The sequence below is a fragment of the Eucyclogobius newberryi genome, unplaced genomic scaffold, assembly GCF_026437365.1.
Source record: "Eucyclogobius newberryi isolate DKJ021-1_F unplaced genomic scaffold, fEucNew1.0.hap1 SCAF_1, whole genome shotgun sequence".
NCBI classification, from domain to species: domain Eukaryota; kingdom Metazoa; phylum Chordata; class Actinopteri; order Gobiiformes; family Gobiidae; genus Eucyclogobius; species Eucyclogobius newberryi.
This window is the reverse complement of record NW_027315723.1, coordinates 7,157,505-7,183,348: the sequence shown is the minus strand read 5'-3', so window position 1 is coordinate 7,183,348 and position 25,844 is coordinate 7,157,505. Positions and strand designations below refer to the sequence as shown.

The following is a 25,844-nucleotide window of genomic DNA, read 5'->3' as shown; positions in this document are numbered from 1 at the left end:
TTTGTTTGGTAGGTAAAGGGTTAAGAACATAGCTAAATAAACAAAGCTGTTTATTTATTTATCGTCATTTGAACATTTGAAATACTGCACAGACAGTAACATAAAATCCCATTTTGCACACCCTTGTTTAGCTGTAAACCCTTGTTTAGTGCAGTGTTAGTCCTGGTTTAGTTTTTGTCACTTTATACAGTGCAGTTTGTTATGAAGTTTGATTGACAGCTGATGAAAGCAGGAAACCGCATATCTTCCTGTTTCTCCATATAAGGCAGTTGGTCCATCTCCTGTGTGCTTGTGTTTGGGCGTCTGTGTCCATATTTGGGCGTTCTGGTGTTGTCTGTTCTGGACCCGAACTTTGCTCATATCAAAATGGCCGTCTCTGTCTCTGGAGCTGTCTGCTTCGTCTTCCTCCTCCCAGCATGCACCTGGGGCTCAGGTGAGTCCTAGTCCTGTGGTTAGACCTGGTTTAGTCCTGGGATTAGTCTTGGTTCAGATCTAGTCCGTCATCAAGACCAGTGTTTACAGTTTTGGGTTCATCTATAACTACTTTGCCGTTTCTGCCAAAGTCCAAAAAAATTGATTTTCCTGTTTTCCCCAGGTTCAAACGATGTCATTGCTGTTATAAGTACTAGTACCTTTACTGCTGCTGCTAGTACTACTACTAATGCAGCTACTTTCAACTTGGTTTCTTTAACCGTTACAAGGTTTAGATTTAGAGCTGTTATAACTATTTCACCATATAAAATCATCTAGTTGAGGTCCTGACCAGGATCCATGTTTAACCCTCACCCAAAGACACTTGTAGAAGCTGTATCAGTAGTATATTATTTAGTAAATCATCTACCTTCATTGACTATGGGAGGTTCTGTCTGGTTTTGTTGCAGTCTTCCTGGATTCGGACCAAGCTCACTCGGTCCTGGGCGGTGCCAGACCTGGCTCAGACCCGGTTCTGGTCCGGACACGCAGGGCTAACTCGTTCCTGGAAGAGCTGAGGATGGGAAACCTGGAGCGAGAGTGTGTGGAGGAAAAGTGTTCATATGAAGAGGCCAGAGAGATCTTTCCTCAGAAGCAACAACTGGTCAGAACCAAGGGGAATCAATCACTACTAAAACCTAACTAACCCACCATAAACGTTAAATACAACTAACCTGAGAACTAGCAGTGTATCATAGAGAGTCAGGGGAATGTGGTCAGACAATGAAGGCTTCCTCATTTATCGTCTAAAACCGTAATTACAGTTGCTTGTAAAAGTATTTGTATCCCTGGAACTTTTCATAATTTTGTCACGTCACAACCACAAACTTAAAGTCTATATGACAGGTTATCCTGTTTTTATAATTATGATTTAGTGTGGTATGATAGCACATGTGGTAAATATTTCTCACAGTTTGACTTCCATTAATTGGCAGTGTGAATGAAAAAAAGAAGAAGTTTAGAATAACATGAAGTGGACTTCTGGGATGATGGCTGCTTAGATCGGACATGTAATTTGGGCTGTGGTTGTATTTGTGGAAATAATCCGTATTTATTACAAGTTCACTAGGGGGGACGTTCACATGGGAGCAGACATATGAAGAGACCCAACACTTAGTTTGTGAACATGTCTAAGAAAAACAAGAAGAAAAACGAGACAGAGAATCAGACTAGCAAATGCTGCATCTAAGCTAAATGTTCGCTCTGCTAGGGCACTATCCTCCACGCACTCAGGCGGGGATTGTGCCATTGCTGCCCCGGCCGCCGCGTCACGCAATCCCTCCATCTCCAGATCAGATTCTCCTGCAGAGAAGACTTGGAGCGGGATAGACCCGGTGAATACGAGAGATTACTAACAAGTTTACAAAGACAGTGGATGCAAATGTGGACGCGGCCCTAGTGCAAATGCATGATTTGAAATCCAAGACGGACGAGCTGGACACTCGGGTTGTGGCAGCCGAGGATGACGTCTCTGATCTGAGGGACACAAACCAAAGTGGCAGAATTGACAAACCAGGTGCGTGTTTTGAAAGACAAACTGGACGACCTGGAGAACCGAGAACGCAGACGTAACTTGCAGATATTCAATATTAAATAGGAGGGCAAGGATGTGGTCATCCAATATATGGAGCCCTGAATCCCCAAATAACTCAAGATTGACCGTGCGCACCGCTCTCTGGCTCCTAAACTAGCCCCGAACCAGCGTCCAAGGCCTATTATACTGAAGTTCTGCAACATCAGTGATAAACGCGCTCTGGATCAACCAAGCCGTAAGTCTCTTTCTTTAACAACCACTCAGCGCAAGTGTTCAATGAACGCAAAGCTTCAGATCTGGTGAAATCCCGCCTGAGAGAGGAAATAAATAAAAAGATACACTTCAGCGGAAGAGGCATTAGAATTTGCCAATAAAATCTCCCCCTTTATTTTCCTTATTTCAATGAAAGGGCCCTGGGCTGTATTGGAGACATGTGAGTTTTTGCCCATTGTCTGCACTTTTTTGGTTAATTTCTTCCTTTTTTCTTTGCAATTTCTTTGTTCAATTCAATTCAATTTATTTTTGTAAGGCAGGGCAAGGCAAAAATGTAGAGCACAATTCATACACAGACTTACTGACTTTAGAGACAGGAGTAAGGCAGGGTTGTGCTTGGTCCGCAGTTTTTTTTGTTTTGTTCATGGAATAGGCCAATATACAATCTGAAACAATCTATCTTGTCTCAGTTAATGGGCTGGAGCATAACATTGCCTGATAAGCAGATGATGTCTTACTATATTTAACCAAACCAGATATTTCTATTTCTAATGTGATGCATTTCCTCCATGATATTGGTCAAATGTCTGGATACAAATGTAATGTACAATAAACTGAAATTCTCTCTTACTGGTGACCCACTCTGTCCTTTAGAAAGACGCATTTAATTGGCAAGCGGAATGCCTTAAATATTTCGGTGTCGTCCTCCATGAAGGGTTTAGGTTAACAATCTTAGAGAAAAAACTATACTCCTCTTTTCTCCACTATTAAGAAAGATCTTGAAAAATGTACTCTTATCCCATACTTAAGTCTAATTCAAAGGATTTAAATTATAAAAATTAATGTTTTCTCAAAGGCGGTTAGCGCTCTTGCCTCCCAAGAAGGAGATCATGGGTTCGATTCTCGGGCCAGACCAACATCACATGATCTCTCTGGGTGGAGTCTGCATGTTCTCCCCGTGTCACCGTGGGTTCTCTCCGGGTTCTCCGGCTCCTCCCACCGTCTAAAGACATTCATGTGTTGGGTAAAATTGGTGACTCTAAATTGGCCCTAGTGAATGAATGTGAGAGTAAATGGTTGTCTGTAATGTCTATGTCTCTGTGTTGGCCCTGTACCCCGCCTAAGGCCCGAAGTCACTGGAATAGGCTCCAGTCACCCGCGACCCCGAAAGGGAACAAGCGGTAGAAAATGGATGGATGTTTTCCCCAGATTTCTCCATCTATTTCAGGCTCTCCCAATTTCCATTCCCAACCAGCTTGTGCACAGGCCTTGCTGGAAGATGACAAGCGGTTGAGTCGTTTGGAAAAAGTTAAAATCTGTGCTTACTACATGACAAGAGGCGCTAATCAAAACTAAACAAAGATGTAAATTTTTCTTAAGTTAATAAAAAATAAAATTACAAATTACTACAACGAACACTAGTACTTATCCAGATGCAATCAGAGAGAAGGGCAGATATTATCCAATCTCCACTCTGGTTCTAAAAGCTCATGTAAGAGAGTGGAACATGAACAGGTCTCTGAATAAGGTCAGAGACTGCGCAGCTGCGGAAGAAGGAGAATCAAGCTTCCCAGTTCCAACAGTACTGCTCAGCGGCCTGTAGAGGCCACTGAAAACACCGTGACTTCCAGCCAAGCTTCGGCAGCACAAGTGAGGGGGAAAACAGGTCCATTTGGATATATTTTAACTATTGAATTGAACAATATTTTTTTATATTTTATTGGTCAAGCAATGATCACCTTGATTTCCCTGACTAAGCCACACCTTCTTTGATCCTCAAAGAAGGTGTGGCTAAGTCTTTTTTCTCTCTCTCTTTGTGTTTTTCAGGAGGCCTTCTGGACCAATTATCAAGGTACCTCTCCACAATGCGACCACTCTGCCATTACGCCATAAAAAAAAAAAAAAAAAAAAAAAATATATATATATATATATATATATATATATATATATATATATATATATATATATATATATATAAGATAAGATAAGATAAGATATTCCTTTATTGTCCCACATGGGGAAATTTCATTGGTGCAACGCAGGTAGATACAGAGGTAGATACAGAAGAACAGATCACTTATAGGAAGTCTGAAAAACACTTTCAGTAGAAGATCTCCTATAAATAAATAAAAACTCTCATAGACAAATAAATACATAAATACCATTGCATGTGATCCCGACGGTAATATATATATATAATAATAATAACTTTTATTTATATAGCGCTTTTCAGTGACCCAAAGACGCTGAACATAATAAAAAAGGGGGGGTATTTACAGACAGGGGGGGACAACACGTACAATACACATTAATATACAGATAAAATGAACAAGACAGAAGAAGTAGAGAGAAAAAGATGGGGATGTAACAGGGGGTAGAAGAGTAGGCAATGGGGTAGAGGAGGCTAGGGGTAGGGGAGGTCATAGGCTTGGGTGAAGAGGTATGTTTTTAGGCGGGATTTGAATGTGAGTGAGGGAGAGTGGCGGACAGGTTGGGGGAGGGAGTTCCAGAGTCGGGGTGCTGTTCGGGAGAATGCTCTGTCGCCAAAAGTTTTGAGTCGGTATGTTGGTGCAGTCAGGGTGAGAGAGGAGGAGGATCGGAGAGCTCGGGAGGGGCGGTGGGGGATGAGGAGGTCAGACAGGTAGGGGGGGGCAAGGTGGTGAAGAGCTTTGAAGGTGAGGAGGAGTATTTTAAAGTTTATGCGCTGCTTGATTGGGAGCCAGTGGAGAGAGCGGAGAACGGGAGTGATGTGTTCACGGGACCGGGTGTGGGTGAGGAGACGGGCAGCGGAGTTTTGGACCATTTGGAGTCTATGGAGGGAATGGGAGGAGATGCCAGTGAGGAGGGAGTTGCAGTAGTCAAGGCAGGAGGAGATGAAGGCATGGATGAGGGATTCAGCAGCGGGGAGGGTGAGGCAGTGTCGGATTTTGGCGATGCGGCGGAGGTGGAAGTATGAGGTCTTGACGATGTGGCTGACATGGGGAGTGAAGGAGAGGGTGGGGTCCATGATGACACCGAGATTGCGTACCAGGGTAGAGGGGGTGATGGTTGAGGTGTCGGTGCTGAGTGAAAAGGGACCAGTTTTATTGAGAGTGGATTTGGTGCCAATGAGGAGGAGCTCTGTTTTGTCACTGTTCAGTTTGAAGAAGTTGAGAGTGAGCCATGATTTTATTGTAGAGATGCAGGTTTCGATGTGGCTGAGGGGAGGGTTTTGGGTGGATTTGGTGGTGAGGTATATCTGGGTGTCGTCGGCGTAGCAGTGAAAGTCCAGGTTGAGTTGGCGGAGGATGTGACCAAGGGGGAAGATGTAGCAGATGAAGAGGAGGGGGCCGAGGACTGAGCCCTGGGGGAACCCTGCGTTACTGGGGAGAGGGTGGATGAGTGACCGGAGAGGGAAATGAACTCTTGCCTGTTGGTGAGGTAGGATGTGAGCCAGTCAAGTGCAGAGCCCTCAACACCCAGTTGGCGCAGCCTTTGTAGGAGGTTTTTTTTTACTATTTATCCTGCCTTTTCCAATTCCCCCCAAAACATTTAACAGATTTGTGCTGTATTATTATTATATATATATATTAGATATAAGATCATTTATTATAAGTAATTAACACGTTTTCAGTACCCTACTGCACCAGGCTAGACAGGGTGTCTATTTAAATTCGCAATTGCCCAGGTAGGCAACTTTAGAAAAGAAAATGGAATTCTAACAATTGAACATTTTAAGGTTGGATTCTGGTCTACAGATTTGTAAAATTAAATATTATATTACATTAAATATTAACAAGAATATAAATAATACATATTTAAATTGGACAAATAGTTTAAAAAAAATATTTTTGAAAATAGATTTGAATAATTTTTAATTTGTTATTAATAATACTGAAAATAATTGTGAAATAATTTACTTATAGTCTTGAAACTAAAATACTAAAATAATATTGTTTCAATAAATAATTAATCAAACTATTCTTTTTTACTTTAGTCAGCTGATGCTCATTTATCCAACCGAGCTTATAACAATTTTTAATTATTATATTTCCTTTTGGTCTATGTGTGCAGAGTCTTGTTCCATGTACACTAAATGCATGTAAATATGTTTGTATCTCTTAAGCTGGAAACCCATGTGACTCAGCCCCCTGTCAGAATGGAGCCACATGCACACGCGTCGTGAGCAGCTTCAGTTGTAAATGTGCGCCTGGTTACCACGGACACCTCTGTGATAAAGGTACTAATACTATTTAATACCACTATGCTTCAATGTAAAATTATTTCCCCTACTGCACCTGTATTTTTCCTGTATTTCATCTGTGTTTCACACAAGTGTTTTGCTTGTGTTACACCTGTACTCAAATATTCCGAAGCTATGCCATCTGCATTTAAGAGACGATTGGCACAAATTAGCAGTTGCATTTGAACAGAAACCAGGAAGAGGAATTAGATTTTTTTGAGTTCACCCAAACAACACAAACCAAAACATGGTGGCGTAGACAGCCGCCGTACTTTGGCCCATTTTAGGAAGAATACCAAGTATTTTCTTTTTCAAAAACGTGCATATAATGACACTTTGTACATTTTAGGATAAGAAAAAGGACTGTGCTTTTCTGAACCCTGTATATAACACAATTTTGATCTGCTGTTGTGACGCTTTGATAAATCAGCATGGAGTATTTTTTTAAAGCCCCAACAGTTTTCAGCAAGAGCCTTCCCAGATTCATTCATGTGAAGAACTCAATTCATGGTGAGACACGGATCATTCGACTTGGGCCTGGTTCGAAGGAACTGGCTGCTCAGGCAACTGTGCGCTCATGTGTCATGCTCCTCTTTGGATGTATTTGTGTCATAGTATATTTGTGTTTTATGTTAGTTATATTTTATATTTCCAGCAAGGTCGTCATCTTCGTCGTCTCAACGGTGCAGACACAGAAATGGCGGCTGTGAGCATTACTGCACAGAGTCCCCTGAGCATGCACTGATCTGTTCCTGCGCAGACGGGTACAAGCGGGACCGGGACAACACCAGCTGCATTCCTAATGGTCCGAACTACAGCCAAAAAGAGCACAGCACACAAAGTAAACAATGTAAACGATGTCTGTGTTTGTTTCCCTCTAGTGGACTTCCCGTGCGGCCGTCATCAGGAGTTGTTCGCGCCCAGAGTTGTAAACGGCCAAGTGTGTCCCAAAGGACAATGTCCCTGGCAGGTACTACTACTACTACTACTACTACTACTTCTACTACTAATAATAATACTAATAATAATAATAATAATAATAATAATAATAATAATAATAATAATAATAATAATAATAATAATAATAATAATAATAATAATAATGATAATAATAATGATAATGATAATAATAATAACACTGTTGTTATTATTATTATATTAACAACGATGGTAACTTGGTAAATTCAGGCAAGGCAAGGCAAGTTTATTTGTAGAGCACATTTCATACACAAGGCAATTCAAAGTGATTCACACAGCAGGAAAAATGCATTCAAATCACAAAGAAATTACAGAAACAGAAATACAATAAAATTAACAAAATTAAAAAATATCAATCCAACTGATTGTCTAAACTAATAAAATCACAAACAAAAGAGAAGAGTGCAAAGAAAAAATCCTTTCAGTCATATGCGCAGCTAAACAAAACTGTTTTTAGCTTAGATTTGAACATTGTCAGAGTAGAAGCCTGTCTCACATCTTCAGGAAGACTGTTCCAGATTTTAGCTGCATAAAACTGAAACGCAGATTCCCCATGTTTTGTCCTGACTCTGGCACCAGCAGGAGGCCGGTCCATGTTTTGTCCTGACTCTGGCACCAGTAGGAGGCCGGTCCCTGAGGTCCTCAGAGTCCGAGATGGTTCATATGGCACTAACATATCCAAGATGTACTTTGGTGCTAGGCCATGGAGAGACTTGTACACAAGCAGAGCTGCTTTAAAGTCTCTTCTCTGAGCCACAGGAGCCAGTGCAGAGACCTGAGAACAGGACTAATGTGATCATACTTCCTGGTTCTAGTCAGGACCCGAGCAGCAGCGTTCTGGATGTACTGCAGCTGTTTTACAACTCGTTTGGAGAGGCCAGTGAGCAGGCCGTTACAGTAGTCTAATCTACTGGAGACAAACGCATGGATAAGTCTCTCTAAATCTGGTTTTGACACTATTTTTGATTTTGGCAATGTTTTTTAGATGGTAAAAAGCTGCTGATGTTATTGAGAGTAAATCTGTGAGCTGTTGGTAAACAACCTTTCCAAAATGGCAGATTAGAGATGGGCCGGTAATGACTCAGTTGTTGTTGTTGTTGTTGTTGTTGTTGTTTTTGTTTTATGGCGGTTGGCATCCAATTGTTGCATTACCGCCAGACTTTATTCCTCAGACTTTTCGTAGTCCTCAGACTGTCATAGTCCGTAAAAGTACTCCTACCATTGCTTTGGTGTTACAAAGCCCATGAGGTCATGATATGTCTTTGTGACTAGAATAGTTGTTGTTGTTGTTTCAGAGACCAACCGGCTTTACACCGAGGAGTCTCCAGTCTGGAGAGACGGGAGATGGCGGAGGAGAGTGGATCGGTGGTCGAAGACGTTCTGGACGGCGTGGAGGAGCAGCCTTTTCTGGCTGCACGTGCCCGGAAACGTAAAAAGTCCCTTAGCTCGTCCGAGGGTTCTGGGAATGAGCAGCAGGATGAGGCTGAAGCTATTGATATCCGGGGTGAGAGCAGAGACTGTAAGGTGATCATAAAGCTTGGACAGGACAGTGCATCCTTTAAGGAGTGGAATTCAGTGGCATTGTCAAAGAGCCTAACTGTAGCTGTGGGAGTGATCAAGAGTGCGAGTGTCCTTAGAGATGGCTCGCTGCTGGTCGTGTGCAAGGACGCGGCTCAGCAACGGAAGGCGATTGGAACTAAACGTCTGGGTGTATGATGCTGAAAGAAACACGGACCCCACTAGGCAGGCACCTCCCTTCAAGTGTTACCATTACCGACAAGCTGTCACATCTTACCCCAGACCGGGTCACCTTCAACCGCCTAGCGTCCAGCACCTTAGCTCCAGTCAAATTCTCCTTAACTTCATCCACAGACGTCGCCGTAGGGACACCTACGATAACTCCTCTGACCGTGTTTCTTTCAGCATCAGACACAAGAATGTCCTTTCCACCCAGATGTTTAGTTCCAATCGCCTTCCGTTGCTGAGCCGCGTCCTTGCACACGACCAGCAGCGAGCCATCTCTACGGACACTCGCACTCTTGATCACTCCCACAGCTACAGTTAGGCTCTTTGACAATGCCACTGAATTCCACTCCTTAAAGGATGCACTATCCTGTGCAAGCTTTATGATCACCTTACAGTCTCTGCTCTCACCCCGGATATCAATAGCTTCAGCCTCATCCTGCTGCTCATTCCCAGAACCCTCGGACGAGCTAAGGGACTTTTTACGTTTCCGGGCACGTGCAGCCAGAAAAGGCTGCTCCTCCACGCCGTCCAGAACGTCTTCGACCACCGATCCACTCTCCTCCGCCATCTCCCGTCTCTCCTGGCAGTACTCAGTACTGCGGCATCAAGACTGCTCTTCTTTAGGAGAGGCTTTATGACCGCAGTTTTTAAAGACATTGGGAATGTTCCAGATTGAAGCGACATGTTAACTATGTGAGTGAATGGTGCTAACAAACTGTTCAACACAGACTTTAGAAATCTGGTGGGTAACACATCGAGGCAGCATGTAGATGAACTCAGACTGGTGATGATCTCATGGACAGTTTTGTCAGTTACTGGTGCAAAGTGAGTTAGCTCTAAGTGTCTTGGTGGTTTTAGGGTAATTTTTTTGCATTGTGGGATTTATAGCATTTTTAATGCCCTGAACTTTGTCATTAAAGAATAATGCAAACTCATTACACTTGGATGTGGAAATGCCGTTAGAATGCCGTCAGTGCATTATATCAGTGGGTTAAACCTACCGTCACTAGTCTGGATACTGATTCTGATTTTAACTTCAAAGCTTACAACTTTTTACCGTTTAGGAAACATTATATTGTCTCTAAATGATACTGAAATAAAACAATTCACACTCTTAATGTCATCAGACTAAGAGCAAAAGTGCTCACATCATCAATTTTAGCCTCCTTACACTGGCTCCTGGTGAATTTTAGAATACAATCTTTTAATTACTTACAAGGCTCTCCATAGCCTTGCCCCACCTAAACCACACCCTATCAAGAATCATGTGTTGCAGGCAACAAGAATTTCCAAAGGACAGAGGAGAAAGGATTGATAATGTTGTCCTCATAATTCATGGACCAAGTCTTTGGAATATTAGAGAAGCGAGCTCTCTCAACAATTAAAACTAAAGTCAAGATTGTGTTTTAGTTAATTACATTTTAAATACTAAAATGTTTCTTTTTTATTTTTTTATTTTTTATTGCTCCATTCTATTGTATTCTGCTCCTCTGGAAAGGTAAGGCAAGGCAAGTTTATTTGTAGGCCGGTCCCTGAGGTCCTCAGAGTCCGAGATGGTTCATATGGCACTAACATGTCCGAGATGCACTTTGGTGCTAGGCCATGGAGAGACTTCTACACAAGCAGAGCTGCTTTAAAGTCTCTTCTCTGAGCCACAGGAGCCAGTGCAGAGACCTGAGAACAGGACTAATGTGATCATACTTCCTGGTTCTGGTCAGGACCCGAGCAGCAGCGTTCTGGATGAACTGCAGCTGTTTTACAGCTCGTTGGGAGAGGCCAGTGAGCGGCCGTTACAGTAGTCAAATCTACTGGAGACAGACGAATGTATAAGTCTCTTCAAGTCTGGTTTAGGCACTATACTTTTGATTTTGGCTATGTTTTTAGGTGGTAAAAAGCTGCTGATGTTATTGATTTGACGTGGTTGTTAAAATTGAAGTCTAAGTCTATTGTTACCCCCAGATTTCCAACTGATTGGTAGGTTTGAGTACGAGACTCTGGCGGTGACTGCTGACACTTTCTCTTTGGTTTCCTAACTGTGTTAGGACCTTAACCAATTTGGGGCAGTGCCAGTGATGCCCACCAGTCCTCTAGTCTCTGTAAGAGGATCCCATGATTGACAGTCTAAAACTTGACTGAAAAACATGCCTGAAAGTGGCAGATTAGAGATGGGCCAGTATTACTCAGTAATGCGGCATCAAGAGTGCCCTTCTTTAGGAGAGGCTTTATGACCTCAAAGACATTGGAAATGTTCCAGATTGAGGTGGCATGCTAACAAACTGTTCAGCGCAGACTGAAAAAAATCTGGTGGTTAACACATCGAGGCAGCATGTAGATGTACTCAGATTGGTGATGATCTCCTGGACAGTTTTGTCAGTTACAGATGCAAAGTGAGTTAGCTTAGTCTATGTGGTTTTAGGGTTATTTTTTGCATTGTGGGATTCATAGCATTTTCAATGCCTTCCCTAGTTCTACATAAAATGAGGTTGTACATGTACAACTTCTCTTTGTAAATCTGTTTTTGAACCTGGAGCTTTGACTTGTGCCGTAACCAAATCATCATTTCTCCATGGTGCCTTCTGCTTATTTTTTTTTAACAATTTTAGCCTTTATAGGGGCAATGGTGTCCAGAACATTCAAAACACCAGATGTAACAACAAATCAAACAAATCAGATGTTCAACAAATAATTTATATTAGAACAAGAGACATTTTCAAAGTTTATTATTTACATAAACAGTGCACTTGTGCATTTATGTGTCTCCTCCGAACAACTGGGACCAGCTGTTGGTGTGGGAAAAACATCTCAATGAAAACACAGAAATGATCAGACACAGCAGCATCGACTACATTGACATTTGAAATATTTACCCCCTTTATATTAGGAGATCTAGAGTGTGTTCTCTGCTGTGGGTGGGGCCACTCACATGCTGAGTAAGACTGAAGGTTTCAAGGACAGCGTCAAACTCTTTAGCGTTTCTGTCACAAATATTATCAACGTGAACATTGAAATCACCTGTAATTACCAAACCATCAAAGTCTGTGCATACAACTGAAAGCATCTCTGTAAAATCATCAATAAAACTTGGGCAGTGACTATTTTAGCTCCATTTTAAAGGATACATACTCAAATGATGAAAACACCCCAAAGGTGTCTTTATGCCTGATTTGATCAAACATTCAAGATGGCTGGGAAGGCCCCTAGGTGAGAGTGGAGATGGGAAGGAGAGTGAGGTATCTGTAGTGGGAGTAGATGGTGTAGGGGGGACCCAGGGTCGCTCTGAGGGCAGAGGCAATGACAGCGATGGCTGTCCTAGATGGGTCCAACGCCTTTGGTGAGGGCCCTATGGGGAATAATTGTAATGACCCCTGCGCTGGCCGCGGTCAAGATTGTTAAATGTTGAATCCTTTGCTGGTAGTGGTGGAGCGGCTGCTGATGAATCCTTTGGGTGGAGGCTGTGATTGTGGTGCTGCTGATGCTCGGTCTTTGGCTGATGGAGCAGCAATTCTTCTCTCATTCTCTAACTATCTGCCCAGGACCCTGTCCAGGCCCAGTCCAATGCCTCAGAGGGTGGCGCAGGTTCTCTGTCAGCACCCTCACTCCACCTCTGTATAGGTGTGGGCCATTTCTCTTAAACAGGTCCTCTCGTTTCCAGAATAGATGTCTCCTCTCTGTAGGCGCTCCTCTCTTAACGCTCCTTGCTGTCTCCTCGCTGTAGACGCTCCTCTCTTAACGCTCCTTGCTGTCTCCTCGCTGTAGACGCTCCTCTCTTAACGCTCCTTGCTGTCTCCTCTCTGTAGACGCTCCTCTCTTAACGCTCCTTGCTGTCTCCTCTCTGTAGACGCTCCTCTCTTAACGCTCCTTGCTGTCTTCTCTCTGTAGACGCTCCTCTCTTAACGCTCCTTGCTGTCTTCTCTCTGTAGACGCTCCTTTCTTAACGCTCCTTGCTGTCTTCTCCCTGTAGACGCTCCTCTCTTAACGCTCCTTGCTGTCTTCTCTCTGTAGACGCTCCTTTTTTAACGCTCCTTGCTGTCTTCTCTCTGTAGACGCTCCTCTTTTAACGCTCCTTGCTGTCTTCTCTCTGTAGACGCTCCTCTTAACGCTCCTTGCTGTCTCCTCTCTGTAGACGCTCCTCTTTTAACGCTCCTTGCTGTCTTCTCTCTGTAGACGCTCCTCTTTTAACGCTCCTTGCTGTCTCCTCTCTGTAGACGCTCCTCTCTTAACGCTCCTTGCTGTCTCCTCTCTGTAGACTCTCCTCTCTTAACGCTCCTTGCTGTCTTCTCTCTGTAGACGCTCCTCTTTTAACGCTCCTTGCTGTCTTCTCCCTGTAGACGCTCCTCTCTTAACGCTCCTTGCTGTCTTCTCTCTGTAGACGCTCCTCTATTAACGCTCCTTGCTGTCTCCTCTCTGTAGGCGCTCCTAACAGAAAACCATGTGTTCTCTTGTGGGGCTGTGGTCCTGAGTCCTCGTTGGGTCCTAACCGCGGCTCACTGTGTGTTCCCCAAACCCAACAGTGTCTTCCACATCACCGTTGGTAAGTTGTGCTCTAGTCCTGGTTCAGTTCTGTGTTAGTCCTTTTATTTGTCTCAGTATAATTCCGGTCCTGATCTTCACAGGAGACCACGACCGGTCTCTTCCGGAGAACACAGAACAGAAGTGCCGTGTGGTGAAGGTGGTGGTCCACGCAGGTTATAACCAGACTTCTTCAGACTCGGACCTGGCCCTGCTCAAACTGGTCCGGAACGTGAAGCTGAGCCGTTTCGTGATTCCGGTCTGTCTCCCTGGACCTAAAGAACAGAACTCAGGTCCGGTCTCAGGTTTGGCCCGGACTCTTGCCTCGGTCCGGGTCTCCACTGTGTCCGGGTGGGGACGAGTGGTTCAGCATGGACAGGCGGCTAATGTACTGCAGCGAGTCAACGTAAGTACTACTGTAGTATTGTTACTACAATACTGCTGCGCTGCTACTTCAAACTGAGTGCCCAGTGAACATACGGCTATACTGCTGCTAACTATATTGGCACCTGGTAAATGTGATTACTAAATATTAATTCGGTCCATCTTTAAAATATAGCACACACACAATGAATTATAAAGCCTGGAATAAACTTGAAATTATAAAATTACACAATTCTCATTTAAAAGAGACCCAAGGTCAGCTGAAAGGGCAGTCTTTATGTGTGTGCGTTTCCGTGTGTGTGTGTGTGTGTGTGCACATGTGTGAGTGTGTGCGGTTTACTAATACTTACATAATATACTACATAACAATACATAATATACTATAATTTGATGCTAGTTTAGTGGAAGTATTTAAGTATAAATACTCTCTCTCCTCAGGTTCCTCGGGTCCGCACTCTGGACTGTCGCGCTCAAACTGGTCTGAACATCTCCAAGAATATGCTGTGTTTTGGGGCCCGCTCCGGGCGCCAGGACTCCTGTGAGGGTGACTCTGGGGGACCCTTGGTGACCCGCTTCAAAAAGACCTGGTTCCTGACCGGGATTGTGTCCTGGGGTCGAGGCTGTGCCCAAAGGGGCCAGTACGGAGTCTACACCCGTGTCCCCAACTACCTGGACTGGATCTACAGCACTATGGAGCGTAACTAGGGCACCAAAAACATGCCGTTTGTGGTGCGTTTGTTGTCAAGTTGCATGTATTCATTTTAGATTCAGCAAAAATATTACATTATTCATCAAAAAGTTGTTTTTTTCCTTTCTTTCTTTGATACCAAAATAATGTCCATCATAACAAAGGTTTGACTGTCCTGGAGTTCAGACGAAAGCTACATTTGAATACTGGTCAACAGAGCAACAGTCATAAGCAGCATAAGTTAGAGACAAAAATTTTGTCTCTAACTTATGCTGCTTATGTCACATGAGAGTCTGTCTGCCCCGAGGCACCAGAGGCAGACATTTTGGATCTGTTTAGCCCTAGTATATAGGTATATGTAATTATAAGCTATATTTACTTATTGTGCTATGTTATTAATTATGTTTTATACATCATACTTAAAGTGAAATGTTTTTTCTAATTATTACTCAGTGAAGTGTGATAGTTCCTGTGATAAATATTTATTATCAGTCAAGCTCATGAAGAACAGTTGAAAAGAAAAATACAATACAAAACAATACAATACAATACAATACAGACAGAAGCATTGAGTTTTCAAATGAAATCTGTGTCATCAAAACAGAAAACTCCAAAATGCAGGGACTTTATTTTCAAATATCACAATATTATAAAATACAACAATAACACAATAGACACAAAACAAAACACAGAGAGTTGGAGCTCAAAAGCAGTCCTAATTTTGTAGTCCGGCATAATTTTCCCATTTGACAAATGTGTCCATTTTCAAATTTTGTCAGAATGTATTAATTTTTTTAATCTCCATTATAATGTCGGTCCCGTCCATAATCGTTTCTTGGTGATGGCTTTTATCGTTGCAGAATATATAGAAGGTATAATGTATAGAAGGTATAATAATATAATTAGTATAGCTTGTTGATTGTTGATGCATTTATATAATTTTGATATAATTTCTCTTGTAATCTCTGATTAAGCCTTAATAAATACTTCAGTCAGTGGATTACAGTGGCCGTTGCTTTGTTTAATTTCTTGATGACTCCTTATTTATCAATACCTATAAAAGTCCTGTTTCTCCAAGCCAAAGGATTCCTTCAACCCATCAAGCTTTTCATCTGATTATCTTTTACAATCTGGAAGAAAATCTATACCTTTTGTTATACAGACTTTAAATCTTAAGTCTGTGCTGTTAGGTGTAAAACTTTGATCATAAACCAAACAGTTTAAGACATCTTTGTTTAGGTTATATGTTTTGACAAGTTCTCTCCAGGTTGTAAGTATAGATTTTACCCAAGGATTGTCCACATCCTCCAAATGACTTAACTGCCAGTAAAGCCTGTACCCCGGCAGTACAGCAACGCTCTGATTTGAGCTTAAATAAAGTAATTTTTCTGACAAGGCAAACCTCAACCTCCTTTTTCTTTTGATAATTGTAACGTTTTGATTCAGATAAGAGGTTTTCTGCCTTGTCATACAATTCTTGAGATTGTTTTATTCTACTCCTCAAACAACCGGTTGTGTATGGAAATTGGAAGAGTCTGGAAGAGATAGAGAAATCTGGGCAAAACAATTATTTCTATTGTTTTAATCCTTCAATTTGGACTCAAGACTTAACAATTTTTTAAGATTTTTTTTTTTTTTTTTTATGGTAGGAAAAAGAGGACCATAGCTAAAGATCTTACATTTAATTTGTATCCAGGCATTGAATCATTTTTTTGAAGTAAGTACATCACATTAGGTATGGGAATTTCTGGTTTGAACAAACACATAATCAAAAACATCATCTGCATAGCAGGCCAATTTATGTTCCGTCCCATCAATACCGTGACTTATTTTCGTCTAATATATTGGGCCAATGGTTCCAAATACAAAACAAGCAGGAGGAGGACCAGGCACAGTGTGATAAAATGTAAATATATGATTATATTTCTGTGATGTGTTTTATCTGCATAATAGTGATATGACGATATTTGTATATTATCTGCATCATTAGTCTAAGAGAAAAAAACGGCATGTGTGACAAACTGCATTTGTGAAAGTGTCGTAAAGATGGAGCAGAGGAATGTTTACTCCTAGGGAGGGGTGTAGCACCCCAGGGGAGTTTAGGTAAACATTACCCATGCTTTATCTCTAAGGAAAATACCAACTGTTGTAAAAGACAAGTGCCTTGATGTGAAGCTGACCAATGAGAATGTGACCGGCCTATTTCATAATTTGTAATAAAACCAACCTGCAAGAGAAAAAACTTTGTGAGACCAAGGAGGGTTGCCAGGCTACTTACAACAGCCTTGGCGACCCGGCCCGGCGGTTTCTCCCATGCATGCTACACAAAAGTCTGACGTTTCATATTCTAAGTTGAATTGTGTTCTAAGGAATAGCATTGGTTTATGTCAAATTTCTTGACACACAGTCCTGTCCCCCCCTCTTTCCAGAGACAGTGGAGCTGTCAGGTGACCATTGATTTTAATTCTTAATTCATGTTGGGCCATCGTAAAGAGCCCCAATATCCTTTTAATAATTATGTCATCCATTTTAAATTTGTTTTGCACTTAAAATAAACATGGCCAGCTTACAGTAAAAAGCTTTCTCAGCGTCCAAACTAATTATTACAACTTCTGTCTGTTTTTGTTTATGATTCATTATGTGTAGGAATTGTCTTAGGTTATCTTGTGTTTGTCATCTATTAATAAATCCTGTCTGATCATTGTATATTGTGGAAATTTTGAAGCCCACCCCACAGTCTCTGTGAGCGAGCGCCAACACAGTGGTGGGCATCAAACGTACTGGATTGGTGTCGGACAAAAGATCAGTCACGAAGAACGTGCGGAACAGCTGTCTTAAACAAGACGAAGCGTGTAAGCTTTTGTCTCCAGATGCCAGGACCAAAGCCTCCATGTTGATCTTGTACAGCTCTTTTGGGAGGACCGTGGTTCCGCCCATCAACAGCAGCACCCGAGGGACTCTGCTCAGAGATAACAGCACTTCCAGCTGCTGCAGCACCTCCTCCAGCTCCTGCAGAGTCTGCTGGCACTTCCTCCAATCCATATCCGCCGCCTGCACAGGTTTCCTAATCAAATCAAATCAAATCAATTTATTTTTGTAAGGCCCAAAATCACAACAACAGTTGCCTCTGAGGGCCACAGGGAGAAATGAATCAACAATGTCTGTGGTGGCGATGGAGTCAGACAATGTCTGTGGTGGCGAGGGACGATGTCCCAGGGTCCTCTGTCCTTAGACTCTCCTTCTCGGCCAGGAAAAACTACAAAAAAAACCTCTTTGGGAAAAAAGCGTAGAAACCTGGAGGAGTTCCAGTGAAGGAGAGATCCGACTCTCACAGACGGACAGACGGACACGAGGAGACTGGAGCTGGACCCACTCTTCAGGCAGATGAGGGACCGACTAAGGCGAACTGGACCCACTCTTCAGGCAGATGAGGGACCGACTGAGACGAACTGGACCCACTCTTCAGATGAGGGACCGACTGAGGCGAACTGGACCCACTCTTCAGGCAGAAGAGGGACCGTCTGAGGCGAGCTGGACCCACTCTTCAGGCAGATGAGGGACCGTCTGAGTCGAGCTGGACCCACTCTTCAGGCAGATGAGGGACCGTCGGAGGCGAGCTGGACCCACTCTTCAGGCAGATGAGTGACCGTCTGAGGCGAACTGGACCCACTCTTCAGGCAGATGAGGGACCGTCGGAGGCGAGCTGGGCCCACTCTTCAGGCAGGTGAGGGACCGTCTGAGTCGAGCTGGACCCACTCCTCAGGCAGATGAGGGACCGTCCACACAGGGCAGGGACCACTTCACCAGGGGAGGGGCATCTGGGTCCACAGGTCCTCAGGAGTGAGAGAAAGAAAAGAAGGCGGTGAACAGTTTGCAAGTGGAATCAAAAAATAAATATTGTTTGATAGCATAAGTAGTCAGAAGAAGAAGAGGATAGTGCTCAAGCTGCCATACTTCCCCCAGCATAGTTACTCCTAGGGCAGTGTAGCTAAAGCTGTGGGTTTATGTTTCTGTTCCTAACTAGTCTGACCATAAGCGATTTCGAAGAGGAACGTTTTAAGCCTGGACTTAAATGAAGAGACTGTGTCAGCATATTTAACATGGGTCGGGAGCTGATTCCATAACACAGGAGCTTGGTAGCTAAACGCTCTACCTCCTACTGTACTTTTAGAGACTCTTGGGACCACCAGAAGGCCGGCATTCTGAGAGCGAAGAGCTCTGTTTGGATGATATGGTTCTATAGCATCTTTGAGGTAGGATGGGGCCATGTCATTTATGGCTTTGTAGGTCAAGAGTAGAATTTTGAATTTGATTCTAGACTCGACGGGGAGCCAGTGAAGAGACTTCAGCACCGGCGTAATGTGCTCTCTTCTTTTTGTTCCTGTTAGTAATCTTGCTGCTGCATTTTGAACCAGTTGAAAGCTTTTTATGGAGCTTTTAGGACACGCTGCAAGCAGGGAGTTACAGTAGTCTAATCTAGTCGTTACAAATGCATGGATAAGTTTTTCGGCATCACTTTTAGGCAGGATTCTTCTGATTTTGGCTATGTTGCGCAAATGGAAATAGGCTGTTTTACAAGCTTGATTTATATGAGCTTTAAATGAGAGCTCCTGGTCAAATAAGACTCCAAGGTTTCTTACAGTAGAACTGGAGGCTACACTGACATTGTCCAGTGTGACTATCTGCTCAGATAGAGCGTCTCGTAGATGCTTAGGGCCAAGCACAATGACCTCGGTTTTTTCAGGGTTAAGAAGCAGGTAGTTTAGTGTCATCCAGGTTTTTATCTCCTTCACACAAGTACTAAGTCTGTCTACTTGATCGCTCTGATCAGGTTTCATTGATAAATGAAACCTGATCACTGTGTCCTTGTCCTGAAGAAATGCAACACAGAGGTATTAGATTGTGACATCTCTCATTATAAGTGATGCCTGAAAATCTGATATGGTTGCAGATATTTGTATATGTAAATCTGACATGGTTGCAAATATTTGTATATGTAAATCTGACATGGTTGCAGATATTTGTATATGTAAATCTGACATGGTTGCAGATATTTGTATATGTAAATCTGACATGGTTGCAGATATTTGTATATGTAAATCTGACATGGTTGCAGATATTTGTATATGTAAATCTGACATGATTGCAGATATTTGTATATGTAAATCTGACATGGTTGCAGATATTTTTCTAAAATCTGTCAACAAGCTAAAAATGAAGAGGTTTACAAATTTTCTTTTTGGAATGTAAATGTTGTAAATGTAAACGGTATAATATTTAAAAGGTGCATTTTTCGTTTGTAAGTATGTGAAATGTACAGTGTTAAGAGCAAGTGGGGGTTTTGCTCTGTTATGTATGGTATCCGCTGTATTGGTCTAGCTATAAGTTAGACCAAATCTATCGAATGAGAGTTAGCCTTATCTCGTCGTCAGTTCAACAAAACACGAAGATACGAACATAATGCCAGCTGTTTGTTTGTGAACTGACAAAGAGGTGGAATTGCTTTTAAGCTTCGGAAAAAACATTTGTATTCACAAAAGCAACACACTTAGACATATGTGAAGTGTATTGTCGCATATAGTGACCTTTGGGAACCTTAAACGCTGTTTATCCATGTCCACACTCAAACACAAAACCGGAGTTTTATCAGATACCCAGCTACGTGTGGCCTTAACCAGCGTTCACACCGCAGCGTCAAAGCGTCCAGTTTACAATCCAAGTCTATGTGGACATTTTGGGCGTCCAGCGTTTTTTTGTTTTTCAGATGCAGCGCGTCGGGGGCGTTTGGTCGTCGGACGCTTTGGATGCAGAAAAGTTGAACAAAGCTGAACTTTTTGCGGTTGAGGTGGCGCAGCAATCTATCAGAGATTACGCTCTAGTAAGGTGCCTAAGCAATACCTGGAAGACCCAAAATCAAACCCCGCAACGATAAAAAATAATCCTCAAGACACAGTTCTTGGAGCAAATAATGATTTACCCACACTTTATGCACATTACGCACCCGGCGAGGAGGAGGTGGACCAGCATCCGGGTTTAGTCCTGGTTTAGACACCATTGTACACATTGTATGTGTATTTACAGTTGTTTTGGAGATGGACTATGGCATGGCACTGTCCTAGCGTACAAGATGGGCAAATGTTTGGTGCTGATCAGTGGCGGTTCTTGGTTGAATTACTCCTTGGGCGGAGAGCCACTTAGATAACACAACTCACAGAACAAATTCATGATATTTGATACAACCATAGATTATGCTTATTATGTATAATAAAGAATAATAGAAAAAAAATCCCTTAAAAACGTATTGTGATGCAGAAAATGTGTTTTAACCTTAAAGACGTAATGGACAATTTTTTGGCCCAAATCTGAGTCCCATTTCCTTCGTGGCGTGGACTGCTGATTAGTCCTGCCACGTATCAAGCATATCCATTACGCCTTTAACCTTAGACCCATGTTCAGATACAATTAATTAAATCCCTGTTTTTCCCTGGTTTAGTCCAGGTTCAGACCTGGCTGGTCCTTGAGGTCTTTTTAGATTCTCTCTCTTCTAAACATACTTCAGTGGGACTAATTAAGGATTTAACGGTATTGTTTTAGTCCTGATCCAGATTCTGGTCTTAGGGGGATCCTGTCTCAGATCCTGGTCCGGGTCTCAGTTTCTATCCACAGCAGGGTTTCTTTGTGCCCATTAGATGGCCCTGCAGACAGGCCCATAGAAACAATAGGAGACTGATCCTAATGACTTTATAATGAGTTCAACACAGAGGCCTTTGTTTCAGGACAAAGAAGCTCAGATCTGTGATACATCCGGAACCTGGACCAGAACAGGGGACCAAGACCGGGACTAGACAAGAACCAGGGACATAACCAGAATCACAACTAGACATGGACTGAACTGGAGAACTCAACTGAGTCTGGGACAAGAAATATGCTAAATAGAATCTGCGCAGTTATTTTTCCGAGGGTGAAATGCTTCTTTTTGCACAGAATAGCCCAGCAGATAAATCTGTACTAATGATTTTTCAGACAAGGAAACAAACCAGATCTGGAGACCGACCAGATCTGGTCCTGATCCTGAATGTTTATCAGGTAAAGAGAACACATTTCTACATTTCTATCATCAGGTGAATACAGGTACATTCAGATCGGCCAACATAGCAGCAGCAGCAGCAGCAGCAGCAATAGCCAATCAGAAGCAGCGTGTGTTTGAGCAGCAGAATGATCAAACAGAAAATAATATGTAACCACTGCCGTAAACATGAAGAAACCATCTCTGCTGTTTTAAACTTCCCATAGTCTGCTAAACTTAAGATGATCTCTCTGTAACCCTCTTCTAATGTGATTAACTGTTCCACAGAGAAGCTTTAGCAGTTCGGCTCTATATTCTGTTCTAATGTAGTGTCTCGTCGAAAACATCCATGGATTGTGTATGTTTTTTTCACAAGTGTATTAGTAATGCACTCACAACACTCTGTTCTACCTTAGGATATCATCAGGCGTGATGCACAAGTGCTCCACTCACCTTCACCAGTAGTTACCAGTAGTTACAGTTTTGTATCTAAAAAAAATGTCTTTGACATTATGCTCAAAGATCAGAGCTGGACCAAAGTGTTTTAAATGATCCCATGCCTAAATGCCGAATTGGTGTTGTTTGCAAAATGTGTTTTCCAAATATAGAACTTATTTCAAGTATGAAATACTCATCCCAAGAAGACCAAAAACATGTTTAAAAGCCACAAGAGTGCATATGTCCACTTTACCTGACAAACCTGACAAAGCAAAATACAGTAGGTTTAAAGTGGTGTCCATATTCAATCAAACGTACTCCTGCCTGGCCCCTCCCCTCTGCACCGTGACCCCACCCCCCAATGTCCTGGCCCCGCCCTCCTCCCTGCAGGAACTCCACAGTGCCCCCGCAGTCAGGATGTAGAGAGAGGCAGAGGTCCAGCCCAGAAACAATCCGAGGCCCAAGTCCCAGCGTGGCGCCATCTTCAGCACTGCATCCTGACGAAACCGCTGCGCCGTTATGTGACCCGCCCACGACACGGGAAATGCCTCCAGGACTGCCGACACCAGGCACAGCACCACTCCGCAACCACGAAGTCTGCGCTTTCGTGCCCAAGAAGCAGCCACGCCCAAACACTGAGGAGAGAGACAAGATCAGCAAGAGGCATTGGAGAAGAGCTAGAGTTGGGTTTGGCACGTGTTTGTGCTGATTACTTTGCAGACTGCCTGTTACACCGAATCTGGTGCACTGTGGTCTGTATTTGACGATGTGCAGATTCACATGGTTAGACAGGAGCAGACTGAAGGGGTGTTCACACCGCTGCGTCAAAGCGTCCAATTTACATTCAAAGTCTATGTGGACCCGTGTTTTGGGCGTCCATCGTCTTTGCTGCGAGAATCCTGCATTTTTTCTGCGCAATTCCTGCGTTTTTGCTGCGCAAATTGTGCGTTTGGAGCATCGGACGTGGCGCATCTGGGGCGTTTGAGTGTCAGACACTTTGGACACTTTGAACGCTTTGGACGCGCAGCCAGAGCGTCCAGAGTGTCCAAAGCTTCCAAAGCGTCCAGAGCAGCCGAAGCAAAAAAGTTGAACTTTTTTGCAGCAGACACGACGCAGCTGCCAATCAGAGATTATGATCTAGTGACGTGCTAAGCACTAACCGGAAGAAGGCATCTGGGGCGTTTGAGTGTCAGACACTTTGGACACTTTGAACGCTTTGGACGCGCAGCCAGAGCGTCCAGAAAAACAAAGCAGCTCTTGGAGATAATATTGATACCTCTGAAGTATCTACGGGTCCCATACAAGTCCCGGAGCCCATCACCTCAGTTTTTGGACTTTGTAAAGTAAATACACCAAAGACACTATCTCCACCTGTTCTGCCATCGCACAAAGCTGGTGAGTTTATTTTTTGGACACGCATCCGGGACATACATTCAAATGTACAGGCGTCCAACTCGGGCATCGGGCGCAAATTTGGACGCAACGGTCTGAACGTAGCTTGAGGCAGACAGGAGAAGGAAGGGGCAGACCTTGGGCGTATGCAGAAGGCTCAGTCCTAGCACAGTGACTGCGATGGCGGCGGCCCCGCTCACTAGCGCCCCCAGCAGGAGTCCTCGCCCTAACAGAAGGGCAGGGGGCAGGTCCAGGAGCGAGTTGTGGGCTTTGCAGCTGAAGACCGACTTCTGGACCACACAGTCAGACCACAGACCCACCTGGACCCGCTCCAGCTCCACCAGCTCCAAATGATACTCCATCCAAGGAGAGAGGCAGCAGCACAGGGCCAGGAGCCAGGTGAAGAGCAGGGACGCCAGGGACAGGAGCTCCAGGAGAGGCCAAAGAGAGAGGAGAGGGGGGGAGGGGACAGCTGCGTCTGACCAGGGCATCTGGGTTGGAGTCTACAGACCAGCTGAGAGACACAGAAAATGTAATTGTGCTATGGTTAAGAATTGAAGTGACTGACATGTTCGATTCCTTTTACTGAAACATTTTAGATATTTAACTTAATATTTTTCCAAGAAAAGTTGAAACTTTATCCAGTTAAGCAAATTTTTTGATTTAATAATTTTACGTTCTGAATGTAAATCATGACATCACGGTAGAATTTTTTTTTAATTCTAATAAAAATATATGAAAACACCCTTATTTTGTTGAATTATTGTTTGAATGGAAAAATGTGTCTCTTGTAAATTGTGACTTTAAGATGGAATTCTAAAATTCTGACTTCCTGTCATTTTCAAAAAAAAAATCAACTATTCTTAACTGCTGTTTAAGATTTATATTTACAACACGTTTTATCCCACCAAGCAAAGTAATATTTGAAAATCATAAAAAGCTGTCATATACACTTTATACTGTTGTTATGCTGTCATTGTGTTTTGTTACAGCGTCTAGTGTTTAAAACAGAACTTTATTAAATGAAAGTAACAGCAAACTATGAAAGCAGCAGGCATGGCGCAGCATGCAGTTTTAACATACATAACATTTAATTTATCCGCTATAGCAACCAATAGACAGTTAGACGTTAGACTTTGTAATAGACTTACCGCAGACACAGCTCTTTCAGTTCAGGGCGTTCTTCTTTAAAACTAAACTCTAATAAGACTTCATCTCCATAAAAAGGAAAATAGGGTGAATATAAATGTCCCTGAGAGAATCAGAAAGAAGCTCACGATAAAAATATATAGTTTGTGTTCAACAGAAGAAAAGAGTGGCAGAGTCTAGTTCCGGGACTGAGACAGAGACTGATTCATTGGAGACAAGGGAGAGAGGGGGAAAGGAAGAGGGAGGAGAGGAGCAAGAGGGAAGAGGGGGTGAAAGAGAGATGAGAGGAGAGAGAGGGAAGGAAGAGGGAGGAGAGGAGCAAGAGGGAAGAGGGGGTGAAAGAGAGATGAGAGGAGAGAGAGGGAAGGAAGAGGGAGGAGAGGAGCAAGAGGGAAGAGGGGGTGAAAGAGAGATGAGAGGAGAGAGAGGGAAGGAAGAGGGAGGAGAGGAGCAAGAGGGAAGAGGGGGGGAGAGAAAGAGAGATGAGAGGAGAGAGGGAAGGAAGAGGGAGGAAAGGAGCAAGAGGGGGTGAAAGAGAGATGAGAGGAGAGAGAGGGAAAGGAAGAGGGAGGAGAGGAGCAAGAGGGAAGAGAAGGAGAGAAGAGAGAGAGGGAAGGAAGAGGGAGGAGAGGAGCAAGAGGGAAGAGGGGGTGAAAGAGAGATGAGAGGAGAGAGGGAAAGGAAGAGGGAGGAGAGGAGCAAGAGGGAAGAGGGGGGGAAAGAGAAAGAGAGAGGAGAGAGAGGGAAGAAAGAGGGAGGAGAGGAGCAAGAGGGAAGAGGGGGGAAAGAGAAAGAAAGATGAGAGGAGAGAGAGGGAAAGGAAGAGGGAAGAGAGGAGCAAGAGGGAGGGAAAAATAAAGAGAGATCAGAGGAGAGAGAGGGAAAGGAAGAGGGAGAAGAGGAGCAATAGGGAAGAGGGGGGTAAAGAGAAAGAGAGATGAGGAGGAGCAACAGAGGAAGAAATAGAAGTGGGAAGACTGGGAAGAAGAGGGGGAGAAAAGAGGGGGTTGAAAGAGTAGGAAAAGATTATAAGATAAGATAAGACTTTATTTGT

General features: G+C 43.3%; 2 protein-coding genes across 2 annotated transcripts; one reads left to right on the top strand and one right to left on the bottom strand.

Annotated features, from left to right (window-relative positions):
- The first annotated feature begins 290 nt into the window (after nucleotides 1-290).
- f7l (coagulation factor VII, like) lies at nucleotides 291-14,766 on the top strand. Its single transcript, XM_072453004.1, has 9 exons — nucleotides 291-433; nucleotides 882-1,075; nucleotides 4,046-4,070; nucleotides 6,324-6,437; nucleotides 7,096-7,245; nucleotides 7,322-7,410; nucleotides 13,575-13,695; nucleotides 13,778-14,079; nucleotides 14,496-14,766. The coding sequence occupies exons 1-9, from the start codon at nucleotides 367-369 to the stop codon at nucleotides 14,760-14,762; spliced, it is 1,329 nt and encodes a 442-aa protein (XP_072309105.1). The 5' UTR covers nucleotides 291-366; the 3' UTR covers nucleotides 14,763-14,766.
- A 7,603-nt stretch (nucleotides 14,767-22,369) lies between these two features.
- Nucleotides 22,370-24,999, bottom strand: LOC140364477 (putative claudin-24). Its single transcript, XM_072450623.1, has 3 exons — nucleotides 24,793-24,999; nucleotides 23,779-24,155; nucleotides 22,370-22,884 (listed from the first exon to the last, which is right to left on the bottom strand). Exons 2-3 carry the CDS (start codon nucleotides 24,130-24,132, stop codon nucleotides 22,558-22,560), a joined length of 681 nt encoding a protein of 226 aa, XP_072306724.1. The 5' UTR covers nucleotides 24,133-24,155; nucleotides 24,793-24,999; the 3' UTR covers nucleotides 22,370-22,557.
- Between the last annotated feature and the right edge of the window lie 845 nt (nucleotides 25,000-25,844).

Coding starts and splice junctions, on each gene's coding strand:
- f7l (XM_072453004.1), top strand. CDS start 367: ATGGCCGTCTCTGTCTCTGGAGCTGTCTGCTTCGTCTTCCTCCTCCCA. Junction 7,411..13,574: donor AAGGACAATGTCCCTGGCAG/GTACTACTACTA, acceptor TCCTCTCTGTAG/GCGCTCCTAACAGAAAACCA. Junction 13,696..13,777: donor TGTCTTCCACATCACCGTTG/GTAAGTTGTGCT, acceptor TGATCTTCACAG/GAGACCACGACCGGTCTCTT.
- LOC140364477 (XM_072450623.1), bottom strand. CDS start 24,132: ATGCCCTGGTCAGACGCAGCTGTCCCCTCCCCCCCTCTCCTCTCTCTT. Junction 22,885..23,778: donor GCCTTCTGCATACGCCCAAG/GTCTGCCCCTTC, acceptor CTCTCTCCTCAG/TGTTTGGGCGTGGCTGCTTC.